The sequence below is a fragment of the Atractosteus spatula genome, chromosome 14 (assembly GCF_055471065.1).
Source record: "Atractosteus spatula isolate fAtrSpa1 chromosome 14, fAtrSpa1.hap1, whole genome shotgun sequence".
In the NCBI taxonomy this organism is placed as follows: Eukaryota; Metazoa; Chordata; class Actinopteri; order Semionotiformes; family Lepisosteidae; genus Atractosteus; species Atractosteus spatula.
In genome coordinates, this window is record NC_142719.1 from 35,110,567 (window position 1) to 35,122,554 (window position 11,988).

General features: G+C 40.0%; 4 protein-coding genes across 4 annotated transcripts in view; all 4 read left to right on the forward strand.

Annotated features, from left to right (window-relative positions):
* Nucleotides 1-11,988, forward strand: part of LOC148821226 (protocadherin gamma-C5-like) — a 173,175-nt gene that overhangs the window by 88,872 nt on the left and 72,315 nt on the right. The gene's annotated exons all lie outside the window — the stretch shown is intronic.
* On the forward strand, nucleotides 322-5,042 carry LOC148821242 (protocadherin beta-4-like). Its single transcript, XM_088932351.1, has 3 exons — nucleotides 322-361; nucleotides 2,653-2,925; nucleotides 4,210-5,042. The coding sequence occupies exons 1-3, from the start codon at nucleotides 322-324 to the stop codon at nucleotides 5,040-5,042; spliced, it is 1,146 nt and encodes a 381-aa protein (XP_088788477.1).
* LOC148821243 (protocadherin gamma-A11-like) lies at nucleotides 5,895-8,312 on the forward strand. Its single transcript, XM_088932352.1, has one exon. The coding sequence runs from the start codon at nucleotides 5,895-5,897 to the stop codon at nucleotides 8,310-8,312; it is 2,418 nt and encodes an 805-aa protein (XP_088788478.1).
* Nucleotides 9,389-11,830, forward strand: LOC148821244 (protocadherin beta-4-like). Its single transcript, XM_088932353.1, has 2 exons — nucleotides 9,389-9,734; nucleotides 11,022-11,830. The coding sequence occupies exons 1-2, from the start codon at nucleotides 9,389-9,391 to the stop codon at nucleotides 11,828-11,830; spliced, it is 1,155 nt and encodes a 384-aa protein (XP_088788479.1).

Consider the following 11,988-nt stretch of genomic DNA (forward strand, 5'->3'; position numbering starts at 1 on the left):
CACATTGACTCACAGTTACTATTTACACAGACTAGGCTAGTGAGTAGGAAGGCACAGCAATCATAAGCCATTGATCACTTTAATTTTACACTAGATGTATGTATTATATTTGTTCAAAAAGTTATTCCAATTATTTTTAATGTGGTTGTAGTGTTTTAAAGATAGTTACTAAGTCAGGTATGAGTGGGGATGAAGACATGGGTGTTAATTAATGTATATGCTTAAAATGATGGAGAGAGTAGTATAAATATTGGTATTGGAAATCCCTTTTAAGAAGAGCAGAATAAGCTGATTGAGGAAGAACTGAGCTTTCATACCTTCATGCCTGCTATGAATGTGTTTGTCAGTGCTAAAGTGCCAGGTACTGAAGTGTTGTCTGTTGAGTTCTACAAGGCTTCTGAATGGGAGATTCCTCTGTGAGGTTTTTGAGGAGAGCATTCTAAATAATTAACTGCCAGCCTGCAGTTTTGACTCTGTTGCACAAAAGGCAAGAATCATGTTACATTAAAATGGTTTAATGGAAGTCTCTTGTGCTCAGATTACAGTGCACTGTCCAAGGTACTGATTTATGGACTGAAGACCATGTTAGCCTTTATTCTGCATCCTAATCAAGCATTTTATGCACTGGACTGATCTATGTTGATAATAATTTAATACAGTATATGATCCGATTGCAGTTTCTTAGCTCTTTTTTAGTTCTAGTTTTAAACCATGCTTTATTTTCTGTGATCAGGGGAATTATTTAACAGCATACATCATACTTACATGGTTTGTCTATTTCAAATTTCTTAGTCATTAAAACTGGTGGATTGTGCAGATGATGTAACTGTGCTCGCCAGGATTTTACACACTCAGGTTTGAACAAGGATATGTCTGAGAAGGTGTCATCTGTTTGAAATGGGGTAAAAGAAATACTTTTCTGTTGAGAGATTTGCTGGGGATCACACCTGTACAGTTCCTGGGGGGACTGTACTGTAGCTTCCTAGCTGTAGTGGTTGTAGTGATACAGAACTGGGAGGGTCAGTTTCTATGGAAGTCCTTAGTACACAGTTTTGTTCTGAACTGTCACATTCTACAGTTGTCTAGTTGTTCTGGTATTTTAGTTAGGAAGGGCAGGACCACTCTCCCCCATCCCTTAGTCTGATCATAAACACATCGGGTGGGAAGGGGGGTCTCAAAGGTTGGCCGTTTATTGCATACAGATGAGAATAACTGGAATACTGCTATATTATTACTGATATATTATTACTGAAGTATTACTGCTAAAACTTCTGTAGCTTCTTTTGAGCTGGCAGCCTGGTCAGTGTAACTTATAAGCCTGTTTTTATTGAGATCGTGGCCAGAAATGGTGTTCACAGGCTTGAGGAGGCTCAGTCAGATTTACCCAATGTGACTATAGAAGAAGAATCTCCTCTTCTTGGATTGTAGGCACAGCCACTTGTTAATGAAATCAATACTCAGTCAGAGATGTTACTGAGATCTGAGTTCTGTAATTTCTAAAACCAATTCAGTATTTCATTTTGTGTGAATTTTAATACTGAGATTTTTGTCTTCTTTCTGATCCTCGTCTAAGTGTTGAGATTGATAAAATATTATTTGTTACAGTTTTTAGAACTTAAAATAGAGAAAGGAGGCCAATATGTTTTCAGAACACTACTAAATGCATGGGTGTACATTAATGGAATCAATAGTTTTTTAATAAATGTACTCTGCAAAGTTTTTACTGAAACACTGCACCACATCCTTTTTTTAAATATGTATGTTTAGTTCATTCATAGACTAAATATTTATTTTGTCAATAATAAAATAATAATAAGCTCATAACTGTAAAATGAGGTTTGCTTAAATAAAGAATGTGTGATTGAAATGTATGACATTGGCACAGATATTTCTTTCCTTTAGACAGTAAAGAAACATGTGTTCTGCTGTAACTATATCCACAAATGTATTCATCAAGGTTACAGGGGTAGTGAGAGAACTTTAAACCACACGTGGGTGCATTCATTTGCAGTCATAATTCTCATGGAAATAAGGTAAGTTGCATTTTGCAAAACCAAAACTATTTTAGTGTTTTCCATCACCCTCAAACTCTCTGTTGAGAAACTCCATTTTACTGCTTTTACTTTCTAGTGAGCTCGCCTTACTTTGATTGATTTTAGCGTTCTTTTGTGTTGCATTATTTAGTTAAAAAAAGAGAAGTATGTTCTATAATTTGATCATACTTTTGTTGGGATTAAAACATAATCGAAACCCGTAGCATAAACAGAAGAAAAGTATGTGCAGTTCTGTCCTTGGACTCAGAGAGCCGCTGTTGATTACTGAGGTGATGGTGTGTTCGAGTAAAATCTGGAGGACCTCCCATCTTACTGCGCTGTACAAGAGAGATCGGGGCAGTTTCCAGTGTACAACAGAAAAAGGATCACAAACGAGCGATTGTGGACATAGAACCTCTTAGATTCTGACATATCGAATCCACATCTGACTAAGGATTATATTCAGTTGGATTTTGGTATTTGCGATTTGAAAAAGACTTCATTTCTATTTGCATTGAAATCATGGAAATAATAAGCTTTAAAACCGGACGAAAAGCGAAATGGACAAAGAAATGGCAAGTACGGTGCTTTATTGTAAGTCTTTGTTGTATTGAAACAGTTTTCAGCCAGCTTAGATATTCTATACCAGAGGAGCAGGCAAAGGGGTCGTTTGTGGGTAATATTGCTCAGGATTTAGGATTAGATATTAAGAGACTGGTCAGTGGGAGAGCTCGGATCTTCACCGGAGACAGCGGAGAATATTTTGAGCTGATCCGAGATAAAGGAATTTTGGCAGTCAAAGAAAGAATAGACAGGGAAATGCTGTGTAAGAAAACATCTCCTTGCTCTATAGATTTCGAGATTGTTCTTGATAATCCAATTGAGTTTCATCGTGTAACGGTGGAAATTACAGATGTAAACGACAATGCTCCAGCTTTTCCCAATAATGAGTTAACTTTAGAAATAAGCGAGTCATCTTTGCCAGGAGCGAGGTTTGTGTTAGATAGCGCAATGGATCTTGATGTAGGTATTAACACGCTTCAGAGCTATAATCTTAAACCATCGGATAATTTCAATTTAAAACTACATTCACAGTCGGGTGGTAGAAAATCTGTAGAAATGGTGCTTCAGTCACAATTAGATCGTGAAAAACAAGACGAAGTTTATCTAGTCTTAACGGCTGTCGATGGTGGAGATCCGCAGATGTCCGGCACAGTTAAAATACACATAATTGTGCTCGATGCCAATGATAACGCTCCTGTTTTTACGGAGAGAATCTATAAAGCTTCGGTTGTAGAAAATGCACTTATAAATACCTTAATAACAACTGTATCTGCGTCTGATGCCGATAATGGTTCATATGCACATGTAACCTATTCAGTAACAAACAATATAGATGGTGTAGGAGACGTATTTGACATAAATAGAACAACAGGTGAAGTAAAGGTTGTTGGTCAATTAGATTTCGAGGAAAATCAGCAGTATGAACTAAATATCCAAGCCAAAGACGGAGGTGGCCTTGTAGACTCCAGTAAATTAATAATCGACATTATGGATGTTAATGACAATACACCCACAATATCTGTCATGTCCTTCTCGAGCTCTGTACCTGAAGATGCCTTACCTGGTACTGTTATAGCTGTTGTTAAGGTACAAGATTCGGATTCTGGTAACAACGGTCAAGTTCATTGCTCTATTAACGAAAATGTCCCGTTTAAAATAACGTCTTCAAATAATTTCTATAGCTTAGTGACTGACAACGTACTGGATCGTGAAACAGACCCAGAGTATAATATAACTATTACTGTGAGCGACGAAGGAGTGCCTCCTTTATCAAATCACTTGATCTTAAATTTGAAAATTTTAGATGTTAACGATAATGCTCCAGTTTTCGAGAAGAGCGCTTATAAGGCACACGTCACAGAAAATAACACACCTGGGCTCTCAATATTCTCAGTAAAAGCCAAAGACGCCGACTGGAACCAGAACGCTCGTATTTCGTATATTCTTGAAGAAGGGAAGGTCAATGCGGAGTTCTTGTCGTCTTACATATCTGTAAATTCTGACACTGGAGTCATCAGTGCAGTGCGCTCTTTCGACTACGAACAAATCAGAAACTTCCAGATTCACGTCAGAGCTCAGGACGGGGGATCTCCACCTCTTAGCAGTAACGTGACTGTAAACATTTTTGTCCAAGACCAGAACGACAACACTCCTCAGATTCTATATCCTATGCAGACAAATGGATATCTTGTGGCTGAAATGGTGCCTCGTTCAGCAGATGTTGGCTATCTTGTCACTAAAGTTGTAGCTGTTGATGCTGACTCTGGACAGAACGCCTGGCTCTCATATAAACTGCTGAAAGCGACAGACAGGGCGCTGTTTGAAGTGGGATTACAGAACGGAGAAATAAGAACTTTACGTCAGGTTACTGATAAAGACGCTGTGAAACAGAGGCTTGTTGTTGTAGTGGAGGACAACGGGCAACCCTCTCGTTCAGCTACAGTGAATGTGAACGTGGCGGTGGCGGACAGCTTCCCTGAAGTGCTCTCGGAATTCAGTGACTCTTCACAGAATAAGGATTACAACGACAATTTAACTTTTTATTTAGTGCTGTCTTTGGCTTTAGTTTCTTTCTTTTTTATTATGTCAATCATTGTCGTTGTGTCAGTGAAGCTGTATAGATGGAGACAAACGAGGCTGTTTTATGAATCCAATAGGAATCTCCCCATTATTCCCAGTGCGTATTATCCGCCCCATTACGCAGACGTTGGTGGTACAGGAACTCTGCAGCACGTGTACAATTACGAGGTGTGTTTGACAACAGACTCTGGGAAAAGTGAATACAGATACATCCGACCCGTTAGCCAAAGCCTTGTGCATGCAGACACAAGTGGTAATGAAACAATGCAGCACTCGCAGAAGGAGAAGACTCCGAAAGACTCAGCAGATCATTCAGAGGTGAGCACTTACGTTCTTCATACCTGGTTGAATGTAAAGATATCATAACGGCAACTGTTTTTCTTATTGTTGTCCTCATTGTTTTTGTTTTTATTTATTTTTAACTTGGCTTCCTTTTATTATTTTTTCTACTGTATGTCTCCGGTGTTTTTTTCTTACCGTCAGTACATTCTTAAAACTTCTGTTCTAATACCTCTTTAAACGTTTTTCGATTATGCAGAAAGCAATTAAAATTAGTTTTATTCATTTATTTTCGTGAAGGTAATTGAACTCTGGATTTCACTTGATCAGCCAAGTACTAAAAAAATAGTTAATTGATGCATACAATCAAATGACGTAATTGTTGCATTGTTTCATTTCAAACGCGCTTTGTAATGATAGAAGGTCACTGAAGCTACGGGAAGCAGCGGTCGTTAAGGTTGTATTTTAATGAATATTGGGACTTATTCAGGCAGGTTTTAGAATATTGTACACATAAGAAAGAATATATACAGTATATATAATTGCCGCAAGTGCTTGTGGTGGAATATATTCTGAAAAGCCTGTTGGGGTTTACAGCAATCCTCACATATTACTGTTTAACGCATTTTTGTTCTGAATTAAATAGTTTTGCAGTTCTCTTTTTCAACTCAAAGTGCCGCTGTTGATCGTGGGGTTTGAATTGCTTTCAAGCTGGTTTCCAACAGGACCTCCCATTTAATTTCTTTGTGTAAGAAAGAGCAGCTCGCAGTACTGGGAGCTTGGATTATAGAGCGGAAAACCGTGGATACGAGCCATATGAAACATCGTAACTTTGAGGTGTAAATCGGCGCAACCACCACATCATTTGCTGCTACCGGGGTTTTATCCTGTATGGTGTAAAATACTGGACTCCGTTGCTCCACAATTTAGCAAGAGAGGATGTCAAGCAAGGCAATTCAATGGCAAGTAGAGCTCTTTATTTGTCTGTTCTCAATTCCGGCAGTGTACGGGCAGGTTCGATACTCTATACCTGAGGAAATGACAAAAGGATCTTTTGTTGGCAATGTTTTACAAGATTTAGGATTGAATCTCAAAAGGTTAAAATCAGGAAGAGCTCGTCTGTTTTCCACAGAGAACAGCGAGTATATTGAGCTGAATACAGAGAAAGGGGTGCTGCTTATGAAAGAGAGAATAGACAGGGAACAGTTATGTGAACAGAAACCTCAGTGCACCTTAACGTATCAGATTATTCTGGACAATCCAATGGAGTTGTATCGTGTTATTGTGGAAGTCACAGACGTTAATGATAATGCGCCGGCATTTCCATCTGATGAGGTGAGGTTAGAGATTAGCGAAGTTGCCTTTCCTGGCGCCAGGTTTGTTCTGGAGAGCGCCGTGGACCCTGATGTGGGTGTTAACACACTCCAAAGCTACACGCTTATACCCACGGATAATTTTGTTTTAAATTTGCTTTCACAACCCGACGGCAGTAAACACGTAGAAATGGTGTTAGATAAGCAATTGGATCGAGAAAAACAAGAGGAGATATCTTTATTATTAACGGCCATTGACGGTGGAGATCCGCAGATGTCTGGCACCGTTAAGATTATTATTACAGTGCTGGATGCAAACGACAACGCTCCGGTTTTCAGTCAGTCCGTTTACAAAGCCACTGTAGTAGAGAATGCACCCCAAAATACATTAATAACAACAGTAAGTGCATCTGATATCGATAAGGGCGCTAATGGGCATGTGAGTTATTCTATTTCACACCTGGCCAATGCCATTAGTGAAATGTTTAAACTGGATCCAGACACCGGAGAGCTCAAAGTCACTGGGAAAATAGATTTTGAAAAAGTTAAAAAATATCAGCTCAACATACAAGCAAAAGACGATGGTGGCCTTATAGATTCCAGCAAAATACTAATTGAAGTTATCGACGTCAACGACAATCACCCCGTATTAACTCTGATGTCTTTCTCAAGCTCAGTTCTTGAAAATGCCCAGCCTGGAACTGTGGTAGCCATTATAAATGTACAAGATCAAGACTCCGGGAACAACGGCATTTTCCATTGTAAAATTAATGAAAATATTCCCTTTAAATTAATAATGTCTAATACCTTTTATACACTGGTGACTGACAGCGTGCTAGATCGTGAAACAGTACAAGAATATAATATCACTATTACGGCCACCGATGAAGGACTGCCAGCTCTCTCCAGCAATATGACATTAGTTGTAAAAATATCAGACGTTAATGACAATGCGCCAGTTTTTGAAAAGAGCTCATATATGACGTATGTAACTGAAAATAATACTCCTGGACTATCCATATTCTCCTTAAAAGCCAGCGACGCTGACTGCAACCAGAATGCACGCATTTCTTATATTCTTGAAGGAACAATGATCAACGGGGCGCCTGTTTCATCTTATGTGTCTGTCAGTTTTGACAGTGGAATTATCCACGCGGTGCGCTCTTTCGACTATGAACAAGTCAAAAGCTTTCAGATTCACGTAACAGCTCAGGATGGGGGTTCTCCACCTCTTAGCAGCAACGTTACTGTTCAAATACTCGTTCAAGACCAGAACGACAACTCTCCACAGGTCCTCTACCCAGTGCACACTGATGGCTCTCTGGTGGCTGAAATGGTGCCTCGTTCAGCAGATGTTGGCTATCTTGTCACTAAAGTTGTAGCTGTTGATGCTGACTCTGGACAGAACGCCTGGCTCTCGTATAAACTACTGAAAGCGACAGACAGGGCGCTATTTGAAGTGGGATTACAGAACGGAGAAATAAGAACTTTACGTCAGGTCACTGATAAAGACGCTGTGAAACAGAGGCTTGTTGTTGTAGTGGAGGACAACGGGCAGCCCTCTCGTTCAGCGACAGTGAATGTGAACGTGGCGGTGGCGGACAGCTTCCCTGAAGTGCTCTCGGAATTCGGTGACTTTTCACAGGACAAGGATTACAATGACAACCTGACTTTTTATTTAGTCTTGTCTTTGGCGGTAGTTTCCTTTCTTTTTATTGTCTCAGTAATTTCCTTGTTAGCTGTAAAGATTTATAGATGGAAACAATCTCGTTCTTTCTATGAATCCAAAGGGAATCTCCCTGTTATTCCGAGCGCATATTATCCTCCCCGTTACGCAGATGCTGGGGCCACAGGAACTCTGCAGCACGTGTACAATTACGAGGTGTGTTTGACAACAGACTCTGGGAAAAGTGAATACAGATACATCCGACCCGTTAGTCAAAATCTTGTGAACGTGGAAACCAGTGAAACCGAGAGAATGCCTCGCGTGCAGGACTGTCCTCCCGCAGGAAGCGCACTTTCTTCAGCTGAGGTGAGAGCGTGATACTAACAGTCTCATGACTTGTTTCATAGGAAGCTGCTGTCAGAGCGTTTGACTTTCTGTGCATCCGTCTCTTTAAATAAGTTTAATAAATTATGCTGTATTTACTTAGTATTACAAATGAATACGAATTGTTCCTCCCAGTGTTTCACAAATTAGAATGCAGGCTTTCTGCTTCAGGATTCAGAACGCATACTGCCCTTACTGTATATACAGACGTATAGACATATAGACTATATAGACACCCGAAGAAGGTTCCACAGCCGAAACGTTGTTTTCTTTCTTCTCTTTTCAGCATAGAATAAACCTATTACTTGTTCCTTTGCAGCCTGCGCATGCTGACGCAGCTACCCACCTGAACTATATACTGTAGATACTATATAAATACTATAACCTATATGCAGTATATACTGTACAGATGTCTGTATATACAGAATGGAGAGACGTAATACACATTTTTAAAATGTTGCACTCCTGACTAAAAAGTGGACTAATATCACACGTACAGTATACAGGAACGTCAGTAGTTCTTACATTGTTTTATTATTCATGTACTGTATTACTTTTCATTATCATATTCGAGTTTAGATTTACTTCGTGTAGTGTAGCGTTTATGTAATTGAAACTGGCATGTATTTGTTTCTCAGATTTGATTTTGATTTGTCTAGTTCGTTTCCCAGTAGCATTTGAACAGCATACGAATTCGTGTAGTGAAGACCAGTAACACTTCTTTAAGATTAACTTTGCTGTGAAAATCGGTAAAACCTTGAAAGAAATGTTTGCAGTTCTGAATTTGGACTCAATGTGCCGCTGTTGGTTAGTGACTGTGTGTTGGGGTGACTGTGCATACAGGCTCCACAGTACCTCCCATGTTATTACGCTGCAAAAGCGCAGCTTACACTGTACTCTGTGCAGAGCCTGGATTGCCAAACAGATATCGGTGAAACAGAACAGCTTCGGACTGAATACTGAAACAATTGATGTTTTACTGGTGTGGAGAACGTTAATGTTTCAAGGACACGATAGAGCGCATCGTCTGTTATTTTCAAAATATGGGATTAATTTGGTTCGAAATCGCAATGAAAAAGATGAGCTGGACAATGAAATGGCAAGTACGGTGCTTCATTATAAGTCTGTGTTCTGTTCAGGCAGTTTTCAGCCAGGTAAGGTTTTCTATACCGGAGGAAATGACAAGGGGTTCGTTTGTAGGCAATATCGCTCAGGATTTGGGAATAGATGTTAAAAGGCTGATCAGCGGTCGAGCTCGTATCTTTACCGGAGACAGTGGCGAGTACATTGAGCTTATCCGCGAAAAAGGAATACTGGCAGTCAAAGAGAGGATAGACAGGGAAGAGCTGTGTGGGCAAACATCACCTTGCGCTGTCAATTTTCAGATTGTTCTTGATAATCCAATCGAGTTTCATCGTGTTACAGTTGAAATTTTAGATATAAACGATAATGCCCCCGTTTTTCCAATAGATAAAATAAGACTAGAAATCAGCGAATCTGCGCTGGTCGGTGCGAGGTTTGTGCTAGAGAGCGCTGTGGATCCTGATGTGGGAGTAAACACACTCCAAACCTATGCTCTTAAGCCAAGTGATAATTTCAGTGTAAAACTACATTCACAGACCGATGGCACAAAGCATGTAGAGATGGTGCTTCAAACGTCGTTAGATCGAGAAAAACAGGAAGAGATTTCTTTACTCTTAACGGCTATAGATGGTGGGGAGCCGCAAATGTCAGGTACTGTTGAAATACTTATCACTGTGCTCGATGCTAACGACAACACTCCTGTTTTCACGCAAGGAATTTACAAAGCTTCTGTCATAGAACATACACCTAAAGGTACCTTAGTGACTACTGTAAGTGCCTCTGACGCCGACAAAGGAATAAATGGACATATAACATATTCAATATCACAGAGTGCTGAGAGCTTAGGTGAAATATTCGAATTAAATCCAACCACTGGTGAAATAAGAGTAATTGGGCAAATAGATTTCGAGAAAACTAAACACTATCAGCTGAATGTCCAAGCCAAAGACGGAGGTGGTCTTATAGACTCTAGTAAAATAATAATCGAGGTTAAGGACATTAATGACAACACTCCGATTATATCCATGATGTCATTTTCCAGTTCTGTACCTGAAGACTCCTTACCTGGTACTGTCATAGGTGTTATTAATGTACAGGACTCGGACTCGGGGAATAATGGCAATGTCCATTGTTCCATAAACGAAAACGTACCACTTAAAGTAAAATCATCTTCAAATAATTTCTTTAGCTTGGTAATTGAAAGCTTATTGGATCGAGAAACAGACGCTGAGTACAACATCACCATTACTGCCAGTGATGATGGAGTGCCTCCTCTCATGAGCCATTTGAACTTAACTTTGAAAATATCAGATGTGAATGATAACTCTCCCGTTTTTCAAAAGACCTCGTTTACGACATATGTAAGAGAAAATAACACACCGGGGCTCTCTATATTTAAATTATCGGCAAGTGATGCTGATTGGAACCAGAACGCCCGTATTTCTTATATTCTTGAAGAAACAAAAATTAATGGAGCGCCTGTTTCTGCATACATATCGGTCAACTCTGACAGTGGAATTATTCACGCAGTGCGCTCTTTTGACTATGAACAAGTTAAAAACTTTCGGATCCTCGTCAGAGCTCAGGATGGAGGCTCTCCGCCTCTTAGTAGCAACGTGACTGTTCATATTTTTGTCCAAGACCAGAACGACAATGCACCTCAGGTTCTATATCCAGTACACACTGGTGGCTCTCTGGTGGCTGAAATGGTGCCTCGTTCAGCAGATTCTGGCTATCTTGTCACTAAAGTTGTAGCTGTTGATGCTGATTCTGGGCAGAACGCCTGGCTCTCATATAAACTACTGAAAGCGACAGACAAGGCGCTGTTTGAAGTGGGATTACAGAACGGAGAAATAAGAACTTTACGTCAGGTCACTGATAAAGACGCTGTGAAACAGAGGCTTGTTGTTGTAGTGGAGGACAACGGGCAGCCCTCTCGTTCAGCGACAGTGAATGTGAACGTGGCGGTGGCGGACAGCTTCCCTGAAGTGCTCTCGGAATTCACTGACTTCTCCCAGGACAAGGATTACAATGACAACCTGACTTTTTATTTAGTTGTGTCTTTAGCTATAGTTTCTTTTCTTTTTATTTCGTCAGTTGTAGTTATCCTCTCAGTCAAGTTCTACAGATGGAGACAAACTCGTTTGTTCTATGAATCCAAAGGGAATCTCCCTGTTATTCCAAGCGCATATTATCCTCCCCGTTACGCAGACGTTGGAGGTACAGGAACTCTGCAGCACGTGTACAATTACGAGGTGTGTTTGACAACAGACTCTGGGAAAAGTGAATACAGATACATTCGGCCCTTTAGTCAAAATCTTGATTGTGTTGACGCCAGCGGTAGAGAAACATTGCCACACGCGCAAAATGAGGAGACCGTAACAAAGAGCCCAGACGCTTCAGTGGAGGTGAGCTCTGAATGCATCTAAATGTTCTCTAATCTGTATTCTTTTATGACACACGATCTTACACAAACAGTTGTCCTTTCTATTTTCCTCCAGAACAAGTTCAATTGCATTATGCGTTTTCCCCATACGTATGAAACAATTTAGCCTTACCTCTTTGTATTGATTTTTTGCATATTTTA

Bases quoted from the DNA above. Each gene is read 5' to 3' on its own strand.
- LOC148821242 (XM_088932351.1), top strand. From the start codon at position 322: ATGCCTGCTATGAATGTGTTTGTCAGTGCTAAAGTGCCAG. The intron at 362-2,652 runs GTACTGAAGTGT...GTATTGAAACAG, and splicing joins TGTCAGTGCTAAAGTGCCAG to TTTTCAGCCAGCTTAGATAT. The intron at 2,926-4,209 runs GTGTAACGGTGG...GCAGTAACGTGA, and splicing joins TAATCCAATTGAGTTTCATC to CTGTAAACATTTTTGTCCAA.
- LOC148821244 (XM_088932353.1), top strand. From the start codon at position 9,389: ATGAAAAAGATGAGCTGGACAATGAAATGGCAAGTACGGTGCTTCATT. The intron at 9,735-11,021 runs GTGTTACAGTTG...GTAGCAACGTGA, and splicing joins TAATCCAATCGAGTTTCATC to CTGTTCATATTTTTGTCCAA.
- LOC148821243 (XM_088932352.1), top strand. From the start codon at position 5,895: ATGTCAAGCAAGGCAATTCAATGGCAAGTAGAGCTCTTTATTTGTCTG.